The sequence below is a fragment of the Panthera onca genome, chromosome F2 (assembly GCF_046562875.1).
Source record: "Panthera onca isolate mPanOnc1 chromosome F2, mPanOnc1 haplotype 2, whole genome shotgun sequence".
NCBI classification, from domain to species: Eukaryota; Metazoa; Chordata; class Mammalia; order Carnivora; family Felidae; genus Panthera; species Panthera onca.
In genome coordinates, this window is record NC_138356.1 from 69,282,865 (window position 1) to 69,306,998 (window position 24,134).

At 47.5% G+C, this 24,134-nt stretch overlaps 1 protein-coding gene and 1 long non-coding RNA gene across 14 annotated transcripts in view; one reads left to right on the plus strand and one right to left on the minus strand.

Moving 5' to 3' along the window:
- The window catches only part of LRATD2 (LRAT domain containing 2), a 135,342-nt gene extending 127,967 nt beyond the window's left edge, over positions 1–7,375 (minus strand). For 8 of the 13 annotated variants that reach the window (XR_013553502.2, XR_013553506.2, XR_013553505.2 and 5 more), the window contains exons 1-2: positions 7,009–7,374; positions 5,181–6,415 (exon numbers count right to left, since the gene is read on the minus strand). Coding sequence is in view for 1 of the 13 variants with exons in the window: in XM_078441705.2 (XP_078297831.1) it covers positions 5,378–6,319 (942 nt within the window). In the remaining 12 variants the exon portion in view is untranslated. The other 5 variants (XR_013553507.2, XR_013553510.2, XR_013553508.2 and 2 more) reach the window with 5 other exon arrangements.
- Positions 6,928–23,369, plus strand: LOC144615094 (uncharacterized). Its single transcript, XR_013553512.2, has 5 exons — positions 6,928–7,023; positions 7,190–7,525; positions 18,588–18,706; positions 21,337–21,492; positions 23,165–23,369. It is a non-coding gene; the product is annotated as an uncharacterized LOC144615094 (long non-coding RNA).
- Positions 23,370–24,134: the final 765 nt, after the last annotated feature.

Here is a 24,134-nt window from a genome sequence, read left to right on the forward strand (position 1 = left end):
GAGGGCGGATGGGCTAAATGGGTAAGGGGCCCTAAGGAATCTACTCCCAAAATCATTGTTGCACTAAATGCCAACTAATTTGGATGTAAATTTTAAAATATAAAAAAATAAAATTAAAAAAAAAAAAAACAAAAAACCCTACACCCATCTGCTTTCTTTGAAGACCTACCAACCATCAGCACTTTCCAGGGCTATCTTTGATTAGAATCTGTCCTAAACATAGGTGTGAAATTGATTTGCCCTGAGAAACAAACTCCAGGGCAGGGACTATCTCTCAAGGTGTTGCTTGTAACCTGTGTTCTAGTACCTAGACTAGAGCTCAACACCCTCCAGCCCTTCATAAATAGCTAGTAGTATCTTGTTGTGCTCGCAAATATACCCTAATCACTCTTGCATCTACTCTGCAGATAAAATTGCTACATTCGTTCAATAAGCAGTTTTCCCAGTTAATTCAGTAAAAGGAAATAAAAGCCCTTCTGCACATATTCTGGGCCTGTTCATTTTGGAGGTCCTTTTAAATGCCTCCAAACATGTCATTTTCCTACATTAGGCAGGCTCAGTCCACTTAGAGGAAATGGGAACAGCAGCCTACACCAAGATCACCCAAGTATAAATGCACATTCCGTATTAGGGTCCCCTCCCTTTACTTTGTGCAGTGAGAACCATGATAAATTGAGGACTCCCACTCTGGGGATAAATGGGCTCCCCGCCATGGAGCTTCCTACTCCCTTCTGCATTCACCTTTCTTCCTATTTACATTCTTCATAGGAGCCTGTTGACAAAGCCCAGGCTTTTGAATCTCACAGGTCTGTGGCAATGGTTTCAGGTGCTGGCCACCTCCCACACACCAGTCCCAGATGCCACATCTGCTCCTCTACCAACTGCTGGCACCTGCCTCCTTACTATGCCAACAGGGCCATATGGTCACATTTGCCCATTTTCTGTAATTCAGCTACCCAAGGAGCACACTCCCTTTGTCTGAGACTCTGAAACTACTTAAGATGCAACTGATCTTAATACCAAAATGCCCCAGTGTAGACTCCAACAGGGGAGCGGAGTGATCAGCAATGTTCCCATTGATTCTGAAAATCAATGCGCTCAGAAAATTTATGTTTATGAGACATTTTTCATGAACACTGATAACCTAGAAGCGACGGGTGATGAAATTCTCACACCGCAAACGGAGGGTGGGCTTTGTCACTAAATGAATTCATCAAAATGTTTACTGAACAACGTAACGATGAAACACACTAACATTCTCAGAAAAATTGCAGCTTGATTTTGGACCGCATATGGCAGAAAAAGGTATACAAGTGGGAAAAAAATATAAATCCGGTTAACACTAATGGATGGTTTATTGGAAACCCTCAGAGCGCTTTTCAAAAGGACTTGACAGATTTTATTTTAATAAGATAGTGAAGAGGAAGTAGTTCAAAAGAGGTCATCAGTCTTTTATTTAACTAAACACTGCCCTTCATTTTGAAGGAAATGATACAATTTCAAATCGGAACCTCCTTCTCAAGAAGTGGTATGGGAACGTAACATTGATTTAACGTACAATCTTCAACAAAAATACAGTTTACACAATTCACCAGGAAATAAAACACACAGAGAATTTGCCGTATTAGTCAAAGGAATTCCCCATGGGTCACGGGAATTAGAGCTAAGAAGAGAACATGGTGAAAATCTGAATAAACCAGTCAAGTTCATAGCTACCACGATTTGAAAAAAAAAATTCACAAATAAAACATAACTTTTCAAACAAAACCGTTCAAGGACCATGATCACAAGAGATTTTATTCTCATTTATATTTTAAAAAATGGTTAGACAATCACATAATATCAAGAGTCTTTGACACAGTGAATTCCATCTTAAGAAAAAAAAAAAATAGAAAACAAGTAGCATTAAATTTTCTTCACTCTCCATAGCATATGTCATATAAAATTAAAGTTTTGCTTCCAAAAATATGTTTCCATGTGGTTGTCGTGTTGTCTAGTGGTGCTCTTAGGGCCAGAAGCACCAAACACACGAGAAGTGTTAACCACCGAAGTGTCATTTTTTTCATAAAAACTAAAAACTTTCTTAAAGGTCTGGTGTAAAGTCTTCTGCTAGGCATTTTAGTGCTATAAAGTCATTTGAAATCACATGTGGAATAAAAGCTACAAAAAGTAGTTCTTTCAATACAAAAAGTCGTGTAGCTGAAGTTGTGGGCTTCTCTGACATACATAAGCAGTCTCAATAAAATATTTGCTCAAATAAGAAAATAGAATTTGTTTCATTACTTTTTTAGTATTCGGTCCGGTCCGCGGCCCTGTTCATCCCTGCCACAGCTTCTCAAGAACGTCAGAATCAATATTTCTTTCTTTCAGAGAACATACATACTTCACAGCGCAAAATAGTTCTGAAGTCTTATTACAAGGGAGAAACAGAAATTATTAAATATATCTTTTTTTTTTTTTTTTTAAAGTGCCGGATGTAGCCATAGCCTGGACATGAAGAACTCACTTATCCACAACACTGCCACCTTGAGGAAAGAGCGGAGTTGATGGAGTCCCCCCCCCACCCCCCCTTTCTTGGAGCCTTCATTGGTTGGTTGCTCCTTTAAAGCATTAGAACTCTAACAAAACTTCCAGTGAAATCCTTCTTTGTATTTACACACTTCACTTCTCGGGTAGCCAGTAAAGACACATGCGTTACATGGGAAAGCCGTATCCAGAGTAGATAGATTTTCTCGTCCGGTTCATTTTCACAAAAACCTCTTCTCTGGAGGCAGAATGATACAACGGGCGCGGATTTCACAAGTTCTTCCTTCAAGGTGAGACTTCTCACAGAAAGCAGTTCCTCTGGGGCGCCCGGGTGGCTCTTGGTTTCACTTCAGGTCATGATTTCATGGCTTCGAGGGTTCAAGCCCCGTGTCAGGCTCCGCGCTGACAGTGCGGAGCCTGCTTGGGATTCTTTCTCCCTCACTTTCGGCCCCTCCCCACTCGTGCTCGCTCTCTCAAAATAAATAAGTAAAAACTTAAAAACAAACACAAAAGCAGTTCCTTTTTAACAGACTGTCACTGCTGTTACCTCCATGTGACCAATGACATTCACTTTCCAACTGAGGGCAAAGGAGGGACACAGAGATGGGGGAGTGAAAGCTGGCTAGCCAGCCCAAAACTGCTAGAAAGTGCCGTTCTGTTCTTCTCCTTCTGGCTGTCCGCACATTGGTCTTTCGACTACTGCGTTAAGCATAAAAGAAAATCCAGATCTGTTAGGTATGTTAGGCTCTCCTAAAGGTCTCTTACCTGGCTCTGCTTTTCCATGAGCAAAAGAATGTAGACGTGAAACTGTGACATTATTAAGCATGGAAAACTAGATCTACATTTCCACAGGTGACTGGTAGCTCTCCAAAGTTCCAGACTAGGGCTGAGTGTGGTTCATCTTTAGCAAAGTGACAGGACCTGTTTGGTGATCCTTGTGAGAACAGGGAACACAGCTAATGTCCCTGAAATTAAATTATTTCACATTGAGGTGCTACGACGGTCTAGGCTTTTAAAAATTATGGCCTCAGCTTCCAAGTTTGAAAAAAGTATACCAGGACGTCCTTCAAGTCTTGTTGCCATGAGTTAGAAATCCCCGGGGGAGAAGGCCCAAGGACCACAACAGGACGTTCACACAGAATTCCAATCCAACTGTGAGTCATTCACAAAAGGACTTGTTTAGTGTTCATCTATAAGGATTCCCAAGAGAAAGAAAAACTTCACTCAACTTTTGAGATGGCATTAGCAATGCCAATCTGCAGCAGAGAAGAACTGTGAAATCAAGGGCATACACTATCAAAGAGCTCACAGGAATACAAGAGATGGGTTGTAAAAATGCTCTAAAAGTCCCACAGTAAAGCACACAGGATCAGCAGCAGATCCAAACGGTATAGGCCAGCCTGTGGCTGACAGATCTCACAACCCTAACCCGTGCCTTAGGACTGTCACCAGATTTGGTGCTGACTACACCAGGTGGCATTTAATTTGTGATGGCTGTCACCCCTCTGAATTGCAAAAGCGCTCTGAAGGGGTGTTCTCCAAGGATCAAAGACACTGCTGCAACAGAACAAGACTTTGCATCTTGAATTAAATTGCATCAGGTGTGGCTAGCGAAACAAACACCTTATGGTTGAGCCCACTTCAAGCCTAAGATTTTATCTGGGGCAGAATAAAAGCGAAAGTGAGGGGGAGGAACAGTGAGGAGGGAAAAAAAAAAAATTACAGGCCCACCACCAAAGCCTTACATTTTAAAAAAGGTTACCTTCACTGTTCAGGAAGGGGGTTAGGGTGATGGGTGGGAGATTAACTAATCCCTGCCAGGGCAACCCCATTTGGCTGCTTCTGTAGTGGATACTTTATGGGGTGGCACCAGCCAAGCCCCTGGGTGACCTGCTGAGGAACACAGCCAAGCAGGTTTAATTAGATCTGAGACACAAAGGGCTATTCCCTCCTTTGATAACGAGGCTGCAAGTGCCCACGATAGCAGGTGAGAAACAAAGGCGGCAAAACAGAACCATAATTGAATCCTTCCCCTAGCTGGTCGGTGACAATGATTTACTTGGAACCTGGGAAGTGGTGGCTGGAGCAGGAAGGAGCAGGAGACTCTGCTAGAAGCCAGCGCCAGATGATGAATTACTTGCGGGCGGGGGGTGTGAGGGGGGAGGTAGCAAAGTCTTTGTTTTGTAGCCCAAGTTTACCCAACTATTTATCACCCTTCACGGGGCGGGGGCTGCCCTGCTGTAGTCTGCTGCTCCTGCACCTGGGCCTGGTCTCCGGCCTTACACCCCAGGAATCCCCAGCTTCCCAGGTACCACACACACCCCTGGGGAGTGGCGGTAGCAGATCTGTGGCTCTCCGAGCTGGCGGGGCACCGCCGCCCAGGCCGCAGTACAGGGCACCCTTCAGGCCTTCAGAGGAGGGGAGGAAGTGGGGCGGGGCGGGGGGGGGGGGTTGGTTAGGCAACGGCCGGCCCTAGTACTCCGAACTTCCCTCCACCCCCAAGGGCGAGTGCTTAAGGGTCGATTTTGGAGCCAGGGCCAGCAGGGATGAAGTGTCAGGCAAGTCCACCTTTTGGCCCACCTCAGAAAGAAAGAGCCAGCGGGCAGGCAGGACGTGCCCCCCCCCCACCCCCGCCCCGGCCAAAGTGCTCCTACCTGCTCCCTCTTCCTCCTCCGTCCAAGATAAAAGCTCAAGCCACAGCTGGCTGCGCAATTCGCCACCTCTCCTTTTCCCAAAGGGCCCAGGAGCCCAGATGGGGCCCCGAAGGTGCTGGAGGAGGGAGTGAGAGGAGGGAGGGGGTGGCGGCCGCGGCGAACGGCTCCCTCTCAAGGCTCAGCACTCGGCTCGCGCCTCAGTGCACCGCCGCCTCTCGGGCCTCTTCCTCCCGTCCGGGCGCAGGGGGGCGCCCGGGAGGCGGCGTAGTCCGCGCCGCATCGCTGTCGCCCTCGTCCGGCTCGGCCGGATGTAGGTGCATGGCGAGCTCCTGCAGCACCGCCGCGCGCCCGATCTGGTCGTTGCGCCGTTTCTCCATGATCAGGTCCTCCAGGCTCTGGAACTCGAGCGTGTGGCTGCGCTGCGCCGAGAGCTGGATCTGCAGCCGGTAGGGCTGCTTGCCGATGCGCAGCTCGCCGCCAATCTTGAACTCGCGCTTGCCGTAGCGGCACCAGGCGGCGAAGCTCTCGGAGTTGCGCCAGCTCAGCTCGCGCTCCTTGGCGCCCACGTGTGCCAGCGCGTTGCGCACCACGGCGCCCGGGCTTAGTGGCTTGTAGCGGTACAGGTCGTTCACCACGCGGCCGCGCCGGCCCTGGCTCGCGTCGGTCAGGAAGCTGTTGCTCACTTCCAGCCGGTGCAAGTGCACCACCTGGAAGTTGCCCACGTATACAGCCCAGTGCGGGTACTGCGCCTGCGACACGAACTCCACCAGGTCGCCAGGCCTGCACTTGTTGAGCAGGTTCTCGGGCGTGTAGGTGCTCAGCGCCGCGGAGCCCGGCGAGAAGCTCTTCTGGTAGATGCACTCGTCGCGGTAGAACACGGAACACTCCACTTCGTGCAGCCGCGGGTCGTACGGCTGCGGCGGCGGCAGTGGCGGTCCGTCGCCGCCGTCGGGCAAGCCGTCGCCGCCGCCGCCATCCGGCCCCTGGGGCGGCGGCTGCGGCTCCACGTCCTCATCGTCGTTGGAGAAAATGTAGGAGACCCCGATGCGAGGCCCGTCGTCACGGTCCACGCCAGTCGGGTCGGCCGTGGGAACTTCCTTATAACTTAGGTGGGTCAGTTTCTCCACCTGGTTGCCCATCACGCTGCGGATACACGTTCACACAGCCGAGAGGGGAGAAAGCGAAACCACCACTAGGGTCATTGGCACGGGTCCCCGGACAGGGGCTGAGGCCACCTGTTGGAAGAGGAAAGCAAGGAAGCCATGTAGGACCCTCCGTGAAAGGGACGATTTCTTAAGAGAAGGAAGAATGGCTGGGGGCCCAGCAGCTGGAGCCATTTTACGGGGAGGCTCGGTTGCGGCGAGCCTTCCCTCATTTCTCCACCTCTAGGGTCACGGTCACGCGAGGCCGGGCAACTCTAGCTCTACCCCGCCCCCAGCACTTCACCTCGCCCGGGCAAAAGCCCATTGCATCAGCAGCTCCAACAGCTTCCGCCGGCGCCCTACCTGCCGAGCCCAGGCAGGAGGGAGTAAAGACGAGAAACTTTACTCCAATCCCCCTTTTCTTCATCCTCTTTTCACCCCTGGGCCCTAACTTAGCCCCTGAGACGCCCCCCAGGCCTCCATCCTCGGGGAAACCGGCGAGGATCCCGCAGATCGTCCGGGGCAGGTGAACCACCCTACCAGGCTCACCTGCGGCGCTCTCTCCACCCGTCTCGCCCGCCCCTCCCCCGCGCGCCTGCCCTAGGGCTTCGGGTTACCTGCGAAAACTCACCCGCAGAGAGGTGGAGGCCTTGGGGAGTTTACCCCTCCCTCCCCCCCAACCGCACCTTGAGACTTCTAGGGTGAGTTTGCAGGTGTGGGATCCGCAATCCCTCCTCTCCAGGCGCGGGTGGCAGCGAGGCTGGGCAGCGGGAAGCGACGCATGTCTTGCCCCCGCGGGTACGTAGCGCCCCAAGATATGAAGGTGGGGGGCAATACCTGTTTACACCGACCCCCTCCCTCCTGCAGGGACTCCTGTTCCCCCTCAACCTGCTCTCGGGGGCAGATGGGACGCGAGAAGGCGGAGAAGGAAGCAGCCAGGCTGCCCGGCGGCGGCAGCTCCGGCTCGGACCCGGCGAGCAACAAGCGCCGGAGCGGGAGGGACGGGATTGTAGATCCGGCTCCGGGCTCCCCGGGCGGGAGCGCAGCCCCTGGCATTTAAAGAGACAGACGCTTGCTCCCGGAGCCCAGGTCTTTCCCACACGGCGCAGAGCCTCCGGGATCCCCGCCCCCGCCCCGCCCACCCGGGCCGCGAGGCTCCGCCCAGACCACGCCCCCACGTCGGAGCGGGTTTAAATCCAACTGGTAAGTAATCAACCGGCGGGCGGGCGGGCTGGTTGACACTGGTCGCCGCCGTCTGCGCTGGCCACTGGGAACCCTACTTGCCTTCTTAGAGCAAAGGCTTGCAGTGGGGGGTCTTTGCTGCTTGCTCAGTTTGTATTTTTCCCAGCTGATGGCTTTAAGAAGAAATTGGAAGGCATACGCCACCTGCCTTTGCAGAGATGAGAGAGAAAATAAGAGTTTGGTGTTTGTTGTGTTTCTTCTCCTCTTCTTTCCTAGAGTACCTGGAGAGGGAGGAATAGTCATTAGGTAGTAAACAGACGTTTGCTTCTTTTCTTTTCTTTTCTTTTCTTTTCTTTTCTTTTCTTTTCTTTTCTCTCTTCTCTTCTCTTCTCTTCTCTAGATTGTATTTCTTGCCAGAGGTCACAGAAAAGAATGTTTTGCTAGGACAGCTCAGTTTAGAGGTGTTCCTAGAACGGGAAAAAAAAGTTCACAGAAAGGAAACAGAATAAAACAGAACAAAGACTAAGTTGCTGGCTTGCTTTCAAGCCCTGCGCTCCATTTATTAGATGTCCCTGGAAGTTAGCACAAAGTTGATTTCATAATCTCTTTGTTTCGAATGTTACCAGGTCATCCGGTAGTGAGAGAAAGCATTCAGCTCTCCTTGTTTTTCTTGGGGCTAGGGGACGTAGGGATTGTCTAATTGTCCTTAAATTAAAAACAAATTAGCAGAGGCCCCTCCTAGATGTATTTCCTATTTGCTGGTTTACAGAAGGAAGTGACAGGAGAGGAGCATTGCCTATTAACCTTCACTACCAGGGGACACTTCCTCCATGCTGATTTTGCTTTTTGTTTCTTTGTGTATGTGTGTTTTGTGTTTTGTTTTGTTTGTACCTAAGATGCAGGTTACCAAAATGTTCTTTGTCTTTTAAAAAAGAATAGGTCTAGATTGGAGTGGGGGTGGGGCATTGTTAATAGACAAGCTTAGGCAGTCACTGGAACACCAGACTAATGCCTGGTGGAATTAAGAATGCAATTTAAGACCTCTTCTACCCTGTTTTCCATCACTGTTTCTTTTAACTAAATTTTTCCAGGTAACGCTATTATTTATTCAGTGTGCATACCAACCAGTGGAAACAGGCATATACTAACGCTACTGCGATCCTTTTTAGTTTGAGAGAGAGAAAAAAAAAAAAAATCAATCTACTTAGGTCCTTTTGAGCCCGAACGATCAATATTGGTGGGGCTGTGATGGAAGTTAGTCCTTCAGCAAGTCTAAAATCACAGTACAAGTTAGACCAAAAAGAGACTTCTGTGTGCCTGCTGTGAAGATTAAATTTAAATATTTTCTGAACAGCCTGAGGCACATGTTCTGAGGTGCTGCTGTTACCTGAAAGCTTTGTGTCAATGTAGGTACCCATTTTATAGGGAGGGGTTAGGCTTCTAGAGGCAATGGTGACTCATCCCATGTCTATTAGACTGGGAGACTTGTCTTATACACCACACGTTCATTGTACAAGTTCAACAGGCACCAGCAGTGATAAGGCCACTTTGCTCTTAGCTGCTACTGGGTAGGTAGGTTGGCTAGGGATGGGAGAATCCATAGAAGGATGCGGTGGTATGACAGTTTGCTGCCAGCACTTTGGGACAAAGATCTAATAATAATTAGGAAACCACACCTCGTTGTCTAGATGTCTGTCCCCTTGTCTTGAGGAGCTCTGTTCAGGTATGTGATAGTGGCTCAGCAATGTTTCTTCAACTGACCAACTATAAAGTCTCAGAGAAAACTTGTGCTGAGTCATTTTTATATCCCAATGCTTGCTTGGTACTTAGTAAGTGCTCAATAAATGCTTGATGGATGCATTGCTGGAACCTTGGCCATCACCTGCCTCCTGGGTAGCTTCTGTTAATTCCTGTTTGGGGGTCCCAACTGCCATCTGATCATCTTGGTCAGAGGTTGTATAGGGCTCCCAAACATACTTTGCTCATCTCCAATAATCATTTAATTAATTACACTTGGGAAATCTCATGTTTCGATTTCCAACTTCACTTGAAAAAACTATATGAGCCCATCAGGCCCACGTTCCACGATAACATCAAAGAGCTAGAACTAAGTGATGGTTGCCTTGGAGACAAGATGTAGACTCCAGTTGGCCCCAGTCCTGTCTTACCACCTCACCTACCTGGTTCCTTGATCGACCCGGAGAATCTCTGTGTTGGCCATCTCTGCCATTCAAATTCTACCACTATCCCTTTTATCACTTCATTATATATAATTCAGCAGTGGATCATATACCACCTGGTATTATTCTTTGATTCATGTACTTAAAATGTCTTTTCTAGGGAGAGCTTGATTGAAAACATGTTTCTTGAAGACCTACTAGGTACCTCCTTGTCTTACCCACCACATATTCATTCTACAAGTTCAACAGGCACCAAACCAGGTTTTATACATATTCATGTCCCCATGGAACTCAGTGTAGTGGAGGAGACAGAGAAATAAGTAGACTTCTTAGGACAGTATGACATGTCCTGAAGGAAGAGGAAGTAGAGGGTGCTGAGAAGTTTCAAGGCATGTGGGTATAAAAATGAGTGTCAAAATGCCTGCCATCAAGGGTGTTGGACTCATGGGGGTGACACAACCCTAGATTAATAATGACAATGACCAGTGAGCTCTTGACTCTATTATTCTATTAAATTTAGATAGGCTAGATGACTTCTCCCAGCAAGCGGGACAGTTTCACAGGTCCCATTGACTTCGAGGCTTGTGCTCATAACCACTTTGTTTTAAGATTTGACAAATTCTTGAGTTTTGCTGATTTTACTGGGCACCAGAGACAAAACGCAGTAGAAAAAGTCCTTTCTCTGATGGCATTTATACACTGACAGGGGGAGGGGTGGCAAGTAAGTCAATGAATTAGGATTTCTGAGAGATAAGGGCCATGAAGAAACTAAAATAGGCTAATGGGATTAACTGTGGCTACAGAGAGGCTGTTGGGGTGGTGACCTACTTTGGATAAGATGGTCAGAGATGGACTCCTGCGGAAGGGGAACTTGAGCTGGCCTTGGCATTCCCTTCACATTCCTAACCAAGGTGGGAAGGAATTGGGATGTTCAGGAGAAAGAAAGGAGCCAGTGAGCAAGGGGCTGGGTTGGGAGGTACAGTCAGAGAGGTGGGAGGCTTTCAAGTTTGAGGGCCCTTGGAAAATGGACCAGAAAAGTATGGGAGAGGATGCACGTCCAGTAGAGGGGCCAGGCTGCGTGAGAAAAGGCACTCCATGTGAATGGAGCCTGGCAGGCAAAGGATGAAGCCCCGTGAAGGCATCTTCCCAAAGAGCAGCCACTCACTGAAGACATGTTCATTGCATTTGGATTCTTAGCCACACCATAGCTTCATCCCCCCAGCCCGGCAGTGACCCAAAATGTCACATCCCACACACCTTCTTGGAGGAGGCGCTCAATAAAAACAAGCTGTGTTGAATGCCAGTTAGTCACTCTCACAGTATCCCTGTCCAGAGCAGCAGGGAATAATCGAGAGCTGACATTTCTACCTGACAAGGCATGGGCACAGACTCTGCAGGTGTAGTGGTTTGAATGGCTCACTCCAAGAATGTAGAAAACAGGAGCACGAGGGCAGAATTATCTGATTAGGCAGCCTGGAACTCTGCCTGTTCCCCCGGGCTGGGCCCCAGGCTTACAGTGGCAGCAGATAGCTGAGAGAATTTGCTGGAAAACAGGTTCCTCCACACCTTCTTATTTGGGGAAACTCCCAGACTTACCTGCACCTGTTACCCACTGCTGAGGTTTTGTTGAGATCGTAAGAAGTGAGCGGTAGCAGAATGGAAACAGGTGACCTGGGCTGGCGTCCTGTTTGCCAGGTATATGACCTTGGAGCCTCTGTTCTCCATTTGGCCTCCTTTCCCAGTCTCTAAAATGGGGCTGTTGCTACTCCTTGTCTTATGAATCCTCCAGTGAGACCGTTTATGTGGAAGTACCTTGTAAACCCTAAAGACTGTGGAGATGCCAGGCATTATTCACACATCATGTAAGAGCCAGATGATGATTTTAACATGGGGAGGAAAAGGATAACCATTTGTCGTGGGAATGGTCTTCCTAAATTTCCATACCAATCCTGTGTTTTCACATTTCCCAGATGAGCACTCAAAGGCCCAGGGATCTGAATCTTGCTGACTGTGAGAGAAGCTGGATTCAAATCCAAATCCGGCTGGTTCCAAGTCTACTTTCCATGCTGCATCAAGCTGCCTGAGGAACACCAGCATATACGTTCATTCAGACATTGGCCAGGGTGTGGGCTGGTATGTCCTCTGGATGTAGAGTGACCACCTCGTCCTGGTGTGCCTGAGACGATCCCTATGTTAGCACGGGAAGTCCCGTATCCTAGGCAAACTGGGACAGTTGGCTGCCCTACATGGATGTCATTGCCCTCCCTGAATCAAGGGCGTCCGTGGGGTGTTGCCGGGGGTGGAGCAGGGATGGGACAGGAGCAAGGTGAGTCAGGTGTTTTAGTCCAGACCTACCTCACAGAGGTGAGGTTGTATACACACAGCAGCAACTGCAAGAGCAGGGCCAGCCCATGAAAAAGACAACACAGATAACCTGCTTTGGCATTCATTCTTTTTTCTCTTTTTGTAATGGGCTCCTCCGCAGGAGGCAAGGGCTGGGTCTCTCTTCCCCTGTGAGCTGCTCTTCCCACCCTCCTAGGCTGGCTCTCTTGGGTTTTAAAACCTGCAGGAGTTTTGCACTTTAACTGAATTATTCCTTGACCTTCAGATTAAGGAAGGAATCACAGAGGCCGCCTAGTGGGAGTGGCATCCTTTTCCTCGGCTCCCATATTTTATTTGCGTCCCCTCCCCCCACCCCGCCCCCAGACAATCAGAGCGGGGTCTCCCCAGCAGGCTGGGCCACAGCTAGTCTGCCCTGTGGGTAGGTATGAAGACCAGATGCCCCGAGAAGGACTCTGGGGCGGCTACCCACCCCACCCACCCCAAACCATCAGCTCTCCGTGCATTCATTCACCCTGTGGCCAAACTGCAAGGAAGCTTTGAATCCTTTTTCCAGAAGAGGGCTCACCAGTGGGAAAACACGGAGGCCTGTCCCCCCCAGATCCTTGCTGTTTTGGGAGGCCCCTGACAACATACTGTTGATGTTGAACCGGAGAGTTTGATTTGTGCTCGGGAGTCTGAGCTTGTAGCTGGGCTCCTGCAGAAGCCTCATGAAAGATGCATTTCACCAGGCGGTTCCAGGGGAGAGACTGGCTTAAATTACAGCTCCATAAATCCAAATATTGGCATCTCTGCAAATCCAAATGTAGAGATTTCAAAAAAAGTCTAAATTCTAAGAATCTTATTTTGCACTTCTTGTGCAAAATGGGGAGGATGAGATATTTAGAGAGGAGACAAGGCTGTCAATAATGAGAAAAGCTTTAGCACAGCGAACCCAACCCCCTTTTCTTTCCTTGGGCATTCTTCATGCTTCCAGGGAAAAGGGATGACATGAGAGAGGAAGGCAGCATTTGTTCAGTTTGGCTTTTTTCAGGACAGATTAGGAGGACCACCCACCCAGGATTTGGGGCATAGGGCTCAACAAATCTGGTTGGTCAATTTCTGTCTGCTTTCCCCAAGCCACTTCTAGGCCTGGGACCAAGGGAACCCCATGGGGAACTCACCCCACTATAATCTGTTCACAACCCAGCAGCCCCCAGCAATCCCATGAGACTATGAGCCAAACCAGATCACTCCTTTGCTCAAAACCCTCCTGTGGCTCCCTATCTCCCCTGGAGAAGGGCCAAAGTCCCTAAAATAGTCCCGAAAGCCCTGGCCCGCCTTCCCCATTAGCTCTCTGGCACCTCTTCACGCACACCTCCAGACACACGGGCACCTTACTATTCCTCTCCTGTGATGGGCATGCTCCTCTCTCACAGCCTTAACATTTGCTGTTCCTTCTACCTGGAACATTTCCCCCCAGATATCTTCATGGTGTGCTAGGTCTTAACTCAGATGATAGCTTCTTCGTATGCCTTCCCTGACAACTCTATTTAAAATTCCAGATGGCTTCCCATACATACCCCTTATTCTTTCCTGATCAATTTCTTGATCACTCAACTCATTTGTCACCTTTTAGGATTCTACTTTAATTTCTCTATTAATTATTTTTGTTTATTACCTCTCCTAATTAGAGCATAAGCTCTATGAAGTCAGGGATCCTTGTTTTGTTCACTGAGGTATCCCCAGCTTCCAGAGCTGTGTTTGACACATGGAAAAGATTGTTCTTAATTTAGAGATAAGCAATTACTTATAAAATTTACTAAACACCTATGTGTGCCAGGCACTCTACGAGGCAGTTGAATTTCAGAGGGATTAAGAAGTTAAGCACAGGTAATGCAGCTAATTGCACCAAGAAATTATAGCTCTGTCCTGTTCAACATGGTAGCCACCTGTCCTATGTGGCTATTGAGCACCTGAAATGTAACTGGTCTGAACTGAAATGGGTTGTAAATGTAAAATGCACACCAATCTTACACTATGACACAAAAAATTTAAATATCTTACTTTTTTTTTTTTTTTTTCTGAGTGATTACATGTTGGAATTGTGATATCTTAGATCTCCTGGGTTAAACAAAAGATATTTTTTACAGAGCCCGGACACCAGCCATTAACTTTACTGAGCATGTGCTACTCCCTGCCAGCTAAGCAACCTTCTGAGAGGCATCTGGGGACTCACATAAGACATGCTTACAAAGAATACAAATTGACTTAATAATTATATTTCCTTTTGTCAATCAGTAAGCTGAGAGGTGAGGGCCTGGCTTTATGCCTCTGACTCTGTGGGCTGAGTCCCTCCACTGTCCGTGAGTTGTCAGAGTTGGTTTCTGAGCCTTTGAGCTTGATGATTACATACACCTCAAATGATGGAGAATTCACAGAGGTGGTAGTAAACAAACAAATAAATAAGATCGTAGCAGCTAACGTCTGTGAGATGCTTACTATGCATAGCACCATTCTAAGACCTTCACCTACGAGGTAGGCATTGTTATCATTATCCTCAAGGATCTTGCCCATGGCAACACAGCTAGTGCCTTGCGGAGTCAAGAGTCAGACATAAAACAGTGCCACAGAGTAGGGGTAACCTCGAGCTAGCTGCCCAGCAGGCCCAGATAGTAACCAGTATGGCAGAGTTCCTTTGTCTTCATACTCCACGTTCCCCCTGGTCCCACCTGTGGGTGATGAGGCCCTCACCTGTTACCTTTGCATTCATTCATGAATCTGACTCTTCGTCACCCTTCCGACATCATGTCCTCTCAGTTTCCCACTTACCCACTACGTATGTCCCAGCCACGTCAGTCCTTGGTTTCCTGTCAACACCAGGCTTGTGATTACCTCAGGCCTTGACAGATCCATTCCCTGGGCCTGGAATGTTCTAGAATTCCACTCTAAACAAAGCTAAATCCTTTGTCTTCTTTATGCCTCCAATTAAGTCAAGTCCTTAGAGGGGGTTTTGCTAACTAGCTTGTTACACACCTCACCCTTCCTCAGCTTGTTTGTTTCCTACATAACACTTATTACAGTAGTGATTATATTTGCTTATTTCATCATTGCCTGTGTCTCAAGGAATCTAGACTGATGTGTCACTATTGAACCCTCGTCGTCCAGTATAGAGTCCTACACACGGTAGATGCTTAACAAATATGTGCTGAGTAAATACACCCTTCTTTGGATTAGCCTGCTATTCTCATTTGGTGTGACTCAGGAGAAGCATTTCTTCCAAAAAATGATTTTGAGTTTCAAGTGTGTGTTCAGTGCGTAAACCCCAGGTGTGAAGGGGAACCAGGAAGAAGTAGATGGAGTAAAATGGGTGAAGTAGGAGAAATAGAAAAGAAAAGAAAAACAAAGAAAGGAATACAATAAGGACCTATTAAGGAGAACAAATATCAAGAAAGGGTTTTGCTAAAGTTCACGGCATTGGGGTTGATTGCCAGTTTGGTGGCTGAGTTCTCGAACTAGACTACGGGAGCGAAAGATGGGATGGAGTTCTCCCTCTACATGGTGAGGACCCGCCTGCGGGCTAGCCCTGCCCTGGGCCCTGTGGCAGGGGCTGAATGTGCACTGCTCCACATGGCGGTGAGCCCCTGTGCCTGGCAGTGCAGCTCCAGGAATCCATATTGAATGCCTACTTTATGCCATCCGTTGTTCTCCCTTGCTATGCAGAGGGAACAAAACCTAATATTTGCCCTTCGGATGCTCACGGCTCCATCACACCAACTAGCATCTACTGAACAGCTCAGGAGGTATTTAGTAAACTTTTTTTTTTTTTTAAGTAACGGATTAATGAATGCATAGAATTAAACCTTTGTCTTCAGAGTCCTAAACGCAGTTGGGGATGCCAGACGAAGTATATTTAGAGACTGAGCCCAAAGGATAAGTTATATAAGCTTATATAGCTATGTTTACCTAGCGTTTGCAAACTGGAGAAGCTATAATCACTCCGTACATAGCTATTGTAGGGGAGGAAGCAACTGATTTTGCTCTACCTGTCTTAGGTTCATTGGCTGGGGTCCTCAAATTAGACTGGCAAATGACAGATTAACAAGAGAAAAACAAATAAAAGCTTATTAACGTGTGCTTCACGCATCTACACAGGAGTGCTCTGTGATGAGTAGATCAAAAGGGTGGTTGGAACCTGGGCTTGTATAACATCTTAGCAAAGTATAGTAATTTTGTAGAGAAGTGACGTGACAAAGAAAAAGGACTTTGAGCTTCTAGGGAAAGCAAATTGTGGGAAGGCAAATATATGGGGAAACTAATGGAAATTTCCTCAGTGCCATCTTAACTCCAGTGGTACAGGAAGTGGGGAAAGGGGACACCTTAACGAGGGGGATTTATGTTCTGTTTTCAGGCAGAGAGGTAGAGGGCAGAGAACTTTTCTTATATCTGCTTCTTCTCAGTTGCTTTCAACTCAATCCTTGTGCCAAAGTGACATCTTTTGGGACGGTGTGTTATACTACTCTTTCCTATGAACTAGCAAAACGATGAGATCCTATCTCTGAGGTAGCAGGAGAATTCATTCTGTGCCAGGGACTGTGGTAATTTTGTAATCATTATCTGGTTAACCCTTCTCACAACCTCACAGGGCAGGTTCTATCAGGAGTCTAATACTCACTGTATAGCTGAGGAAAGTGCACCATCTAAAGGGACCCGTCCCTATCACAGAGCTGGCAAAGCAGCCAACCAACAGAATATGGACCGAGACAGGTCTGAATACAAGTCCCACTGGACCCGGAACCCCGGTGCTCCAACCACTATTTGCCCCACTGATGTGACAACAACAGGAAGGAGCTTCTTGGTAAGGCAAAATGCACCCCTTAAGTGTTTCTTTCTCCTCTTCCTCCTCCTCTAAGTGGGGCATGCTTTACCCGGAGCAGCTAGCTCAAGGTTTTCAGACTGGTTTCTTAGGATTTAGCACACCCATACTGATTTCAGTAGCAGCCTGATCGAAGTTGGCCCCACTGGGAAAAGGAACCTGAACTTTCTATATCAGGATAGCCCAGGGAGAGGCAAAAAGAAACAACCTGGGGACCCTGACTAATTTGACAAATGAACGTATTACTGTGGGAGGGTCTGAGTCATTAGAGCTTTGGGGACATGCCAACTATGATAAATAAATTGGATTTCAGCGTGCTGTACCGAATCGCTACATCCCCGTAGGCACTTCAACACGACACCAAACCTGAGCGTGAAGAAGTCTGCCATTTTGGCAAGGTCGAAAAGATTCCCATTCCCAGCTGGCAAATTTCCCTCACCTCGTGATTTACAAATTCCTGCCCAAGTGGTCAGGGACTGGATCAACATTTACCAATACTGTACTCAGCCTCTTTCTTTCCATTGTCCACAAGCCCCAGGGGCTCTTCCCTCCTGGGTCATTATGTAAATGAGTTACTGGCAGAATATGACAGCCTTTAACTAGGAACACTCCACCTTGACCATCTCTAGTTAGCTGGATTTCTGCTTAACCGAAGGTTAAATAAAATCTGCTTTGTTTCCTTCCTTGTTATTGAAAATCTTCCTAAACTGTGTTAGTTCACCTACCTGCCTAAGTTTCTGGAGTAGAATACAAATAATTACATTTTTGCTTGGTGATCGCACATCTTGCGGTGCCTCGGGGCACTCTTCTTGCCTCGTGGTTAGGATTAAAATCTCCATGTAGTTGTAGACTTTTGTGAGAAATTGGGTGCCAACTCTCCTTAGTTGAAAAGAAATTAATTTAGTTTTATTAAGAGAAACACAGCATCTTGCCTTCCCGGTGCCTAGCAGAGTGTCAGGGGTATTTTTCTCAAAAATGCTGGTGGAGTCATTGACTACCTGCTATGAATTTATTTCTTGCAGATTCCCCCCCCACCCCCCCAATAATAATTGTATCTGGTCTTTATTGATTGCTAATGGTAGTTCCAGGTGTTGCACTAAGCCCTGTGCATGCTTTACAGCATTTCACCGCATTTTGCCACACGGTGGGTGGGCTTTCTTCTACAGATGAGGAAAAGGAGCCTCAGAGAGGTTGAGTGACTGGGCATATGTTCTAAAACTAGTAGGAAGGCACAAAACAGAATTCACATTACTTGAGGGGTTTTATTTATGGATGGCAGTTTTCCTCTGCATGAGAGGCTAGATATGCCAGAACTGCTCCAAAAACCACAAGGAAATGGAACCTATGAGAAGCAAAATTGAGGTGGGGAAGACAGACATTTATCCCATGGTCCTAGACTTCCCATCGATTGGGGAGTCAGTACAGTTTTGTAATTGCGAGAAGGAATTTTCCCATTATCTGTGGGGAAGGACCAGGCTGTTTGTTTTGTTGGCTTGCTTTGTTTATAATTTCTAACTTTTTGTGCATGGTACCTTTGCCAAAGAACATAGATACCAATTACCAGAAGAATGAAGTAAAAATAATAACAGGAGTACAAGCCCTAGTTTTTAAAAAGTGATTATTAGATTTACAGATATGCAATAGTTGTCAAATAGTTATAGAATTTCGAGTGGTTCACTCCCAGTTTTTGTTCTTTCCCTGTGGACAGGTAACAGTTGGCGGACCTACTCCCATTCCACTTTAGGGTGCTGACGGGGTTTTGGAGTGATGGGGGTCCGGACCTGATGGCCAAGAAAGAACTCTTGAGACGTCTTTGGTGCAAAAAAGGTGATTTTATTAGAGCGGGGGACAGGACCTGTGGGCAGGAAGGGCTGCACTGTTTATATCTTATAGAGTTGGGGGAGGTGAGGTCAAAAGGGGGGCCTCCAGAGGGACTTTTTTTTTTTAATGTTTATTTATTTTTGAGAGAGATGGGGACAGAGTACGAACGGGTTAGGGGCAGAGGGAGAGGGAGACACAGAATCCGAAGGAGGCTCCAGGCTCCGAGCTGTCAGCACGGAGCCCGACGTGGAGCTCGAACTCACAGACCGTGAGATCATGACCTGAGCCAAAGTCGGACGCTCAACCGACTGAGCCACCCAGGAGCCCCTAGGGGGACTTTCTTATGCTACAGGAGACTCAAAAGACATCAGAGGCCTAGCTATTGTGAAGCTAAGTGTGTTTTTCCTCTAGTAAGGCTTTAACATTATGACGGTAGGGAGTTCCCGGAGAAATGTTATACTCTGTATTTGCCTCGAGTATTTGTCAATGGGCTGCAGTTATAAGGAAATTTAATTTTACCTGACCCTTCCTTCTTGCCTTTTTCCCCACATCACTAGGGAGGGGAACGTGGTGTTGGGGCTCCAGAAACTGAGTCTACAGGTGTCTAGAGATTAGGCTAGTGATAAGATTGTCTTTTTCTTGTAATTCACTAAGATATTTATAAACTGATGGAGACTCCTGTCTTGCAAGACTGTGATCTCGATCAGTTAATCATTTGGGTTTTTTCCCCTTTCCTTTGTTCTTGGGCAGCGGGAGTGCCAGAGGAATATCACATATACCACACCTGGGTGTGGGGGTGTTATTAGCTGTGCTTTGCCCCTAGCTTGCCTCTGCTCCCTCATCAGTGCTGGGTCAGACTGCCCCTCCTCCCAGTGTGTGGTCTTTCACCTGGCAGCATGGTCCTCACCTGGGAGCTGAGCTCATTGGAAATGCAGGCTCTCAGGCCCCCAGGCCCCCACTTCCTAGTCCACCTACTGAATCAGAACCTGCAGTTTAGCAAGGTCACCAGGCGATTCTTGTGCACGTTAGCATGTAGGAAGCACTGTCTCAGAACATAGGCTCTGAAGTCTGACCACCTGCTTTCATCAAGCTCTTATCTCTTACTTCTGTGTGACCCTGGGCATCTCACTTAACCTCTCTGTGCTTCAGTTCCTTAGTGTGAACAGTGTACCCCTCTCTGGGCTACTGTGAGCCCTGCCAGGTAATACACGTGGAGAGTTAAAGCCAGATGAGCTGAGCCCTACTGAGCCCTGCATTGTAAGGTAATGGCTCTGGAGCTATTGTTATTGTTAATGATTAAAAAAAAATTTTTTTTTCTAAGCCAGCCTATTGTCTTTGAGGCCTAAGCATCCAGGCCAAGGACGTTTACTTTGATGGTTGATAAGGGAGCATATGGCAAGCAGAGGGCAAAGCGCAAGCCAGCACTGCTGCCTACCCGCCTCCCCCGCCACCCCCCCCCCGAGGGTGAAATATATGTGATATTCCTCAGGCACTCCCGCTGCCTAAGAACAAAGGAAAGGACAGAAAATAAATGGTTAAACTGATAGGAGTCTCTTTCAGTTTACAGATAATTGAGTAAAGGGCAAGAAAAAGGCAATCTTATCCATAGCCTAATCTCCAGCAACCTATAGAATCCGTTTCCTGGAGCCCTAATAACACCCTCATCAAGATGTAAGGGGGTTTGAGTGCTGGCCATGGTGATGCGGAAACAAAGGCAAATGAAAAATGAAATTTCCTTACTGCCTACAGCCCATTGACAAGTCCTTGAAACAGGCAGAGTGACCTTCCTCTAGGAGCTCAGCTGCCTCGATGATGACACTTTGCTAGGGGCAAAAGGGAATTTTAGCTTAACATTATCCTGACCCCCCTAGGATCCTGTGAGTCTCCTCAAACACATAAAAATTCCTTTGCAAATCTCCTTTATCTTTAACTCCCAAGTATATGCTGGCAATTATACTCCATGCATATGGCCCCTGATATACATCTGAAGGGTCTCATGACTGAGGTTTTACTAAACAGTAATAAATGACATTTTCCTACCAACAGCTAGCTTCTCAAGGTCCTAGAAACCTTGCTTCCAAAATTCCTTACAGACTTACACTGTCCCTAACCCCCTCTGAACCTGAAGCTATATAGAAGAAAGAAAGCAGCTCTTTCTGTCCACAGGTCCTGTCCCCATGCTTTAATAAAGTCACCTTTTGCACCAAAGACATCTTCAAGCATTCTTTCTTGACCATCGGCTCCGAATCCCACCATCACCCCAAAACCCCGTCAACGGTCACATTTTTTTTTAGCTGTATGGCCCCCTTCCCCTGTTTGATCCATGTTATTTAAATGGCCGCTGAGGCCATTTAAAACCCACTTGGACAGGTTCTTCACCCCACTCAGGACCATCTGTTCATACTAGCCCCCATCCTGAACAAGTAAGACTACAAGGGGCCCTGCAAACTGGGAAATTCTGGTTTCCCAGAAGGTTGAGGGCAAATCTCACTGGGGCTTGGTGGCACTCTCTGGGTCAGGGACCCATGGCAGTTCAGCTGGGAGAGAGGACACACGCTCTGCTCTGCCTGGTGGGGTTTCTGTCAGGTTTCAGAGTCACGGCTGGATTGCCTTCTTTTCTTCTGTTATCTCTACAGATGAAAACCAGCGTGTCCACTGGTGAGGCTAACGTTCCTGTGAGCTGGGGCCAGGAAAAGGCAGCAGACAAAGGGAACAGTCAGCCAAGTAGAGTTTGCTGGAGATTTACGTGGAAACCTCCTCACAGAGGCAGTGCTGCTGGATTTATAACGAGGGTGAGGTAATTTGTTCTTGTGTGCTAAGATAAGGGTAAACAAATTTCATGCTGTGATGTAAGCCCCTATCTGCAGAAGTCAGGAAAGATTCCCTGCCCTGCCGCCGAATCGCGTGCTTGACAAATTATCCTCAGAGGCTTATTTCTCTGGAGACTTCATCTAGCGGTCATGCCCGGGCCTGAGTATGAAAGGTGGAAGGACCGGCCTGGGTGCAGAGGAGGGGGACTCTTGTGTTCCTGTGCATCTGGAAGCCCAGAAATGAAAGTGACCACAGCGCTGCGGTGGCATTGAGTAGCTCCGTGGGATCCCTGGGCGTGATTGAGGAGACATGCCTGGAAATGTGAGTTTCTGTTTCACCTAGTGCTTGGCCTTGGTGCAGCAGTCACGTATGCCCTGGCTCTCCCTTTACAACGTCAACGGCAAGTAGGTAAGTGTCCGGTGTTCCTAGTTGCTCATCACACCTCCAGGGAAGGAAGCCTTCACTGGGCTCCAGGAACTAGTTGGCTGTCTCTCCCATACCTTCCACTTCTTTTTTTTTTTTTTTTTAAGTTTATTTTTGAGAGACAGAGCATGAGCGGGGGAGTGGCAGAGAGAGAGGGAGACACAGAATCTGAAGCAGGCTCCAGGCTCTGAACTGTCAGGACAGAGCCCGATGCAGGGCTCGAACTCATGGACTGCGAGATCATGACCTGAGCTGAAGTCGGATGCTCAACCGACTGAGCCACTCAGATGCCCCTTTGTTTATTTTTTACAGAGAGAGAGAGAGAGAGTGTACATGCATGAGTTGGGGAGAGGGAGAAAGAGAATCTTAAGCAGCTTCCATGCCCGGCATGGAGCCCAACTCGGGGCTCCATCTCACGACCGGGAGATCATGACCTGAGCCAAAATCAAGAGTCTGATGCTTAACTGATTGATTGAGCCACCCAAGCACCCCATTTTTTCTGTTTGTTTTTGAACCTCTTTAAAAAACATTGGGGTGCAACTTAAAATTTGGAAAGCTTATTATTCTATAGTGTACATTATTTAGTGTTTTGCATATATATTTTTTATAATCTTAATTATTCTGTATGTAATTATTATCATCCCCTTCCCAGATACTCAGACTGAGGCCCCAGAACCAAGAAAACACAGCTCTTGTGTAGCAAAGCCCAAGCTGATCCCAGTGTCCTGAGCCAGGGTATATTGCTATCCGTGTGCCTTTGGGCATTTCCCTGGGCCTGGGCCTGCCTCTCATTTTCCCCAACTGTAAAACATGGGGAGAGACAGATTAAGATCCCATCAGCTGCTCGTCAGTGGCGTCAGAGGTGCAGGAGGAGGAGGTGTGCAGTCAGGCAGACTGGGCTTCAAGGCTTGAGCAACGTCACGTGTGAGTCCCCGGTACACAGCCTTGGGTGTGAGAAAAGTGAATAGGGAGCCAGTCAGTAGCACAGGGCCTTCAAGAGGCAACTCATCCCGGAGCCTAGAAGTCTAACCTGCAACGGATGAGTGACCAGGCCGGCGTTGGTCTGATTTTAAAGATGGCGTGGTCTTAAAGATGGCGTGGTCGTGTTTGTGGGTTTGCAGAGTAAGGCACACACACGTGCACACTCATGCACACACAGATATAATCATCAAGAGAGTGTGTGTAGCCAGAGACACAAGAGACGTAGGATAAGATTCTTTTATGTTGCAGATGATATCATCCAAACTCGCCGGCATCCCCATAGAGGACTTTGAAGATTACGAATGTCTTCTGTTACTCAGTCTTCCTCTGCCCATGCTTTCCATATTCTTGGTGCAGACGGTATGTATAATATATTACTTTTTTGGAAAACAGAGTAATGTATATGTGTGTGTATATATACGTATATATATATGTGCATATATATATATGTATATATATATATATATATATACATATATATATATCACTATATATTTTTTCCCCATGATTTTTCCTTACGTAGACTATTCTGAAAGTTCATTCACAAAGCTGGGAAGCATAGTTGCCTCTGGGTAGGGATCTGAGTGCCAGAGGTACGAAAGAGAATAATTTTGCATAATATCCTCTTTTATATTTTTTGAATCTTTTAATCATGGATGCAGATTCCTTATTCAAAACAGTAAACTTAAAGAAAAAATAAATTAAAAAAATAAACTGTGGTCAAGTGTCTGTCTTACACTCCGCTGTTCCTGAATTGGTTCCTCCGAGCAGATGATTGTTTCTGAATGTGATTAACTCGCAAAGTATTTATAATACAGTTAAAGGCTGTTTAGGGTTCATCAGAAGTAGATTGAAGGAAGGCCCCTGAGGTGCGGAGGATGGAAATGCCCTAGAGGGGGGCTGTTTCTCCCACCTCAGCCAGGAAAGACCAGACCACTGGGGCGTGATGAGTGCCGGTAATTCCAGAAAATCAGTTAAGAAATGAGGTGGACTCTTCGTCTTGGCACGTGGCTGGAAGGGGAGTATTTAGTAGGAGCATTGGGAGATTTGAACTGGACTTATGGAACTTCTTTTTTAGTTTTGAAAGTAATTTGGCTGCAGGTACCAAACATTTGTTGCTGGACTGACCTGTGGCCACAGAACCAAGGTGCAGGCTTTAAAGGCAGAGTTACCTGGCTGTATTTAATACCTGCCCTGGGCCGGATGGTGGGTAGGCATT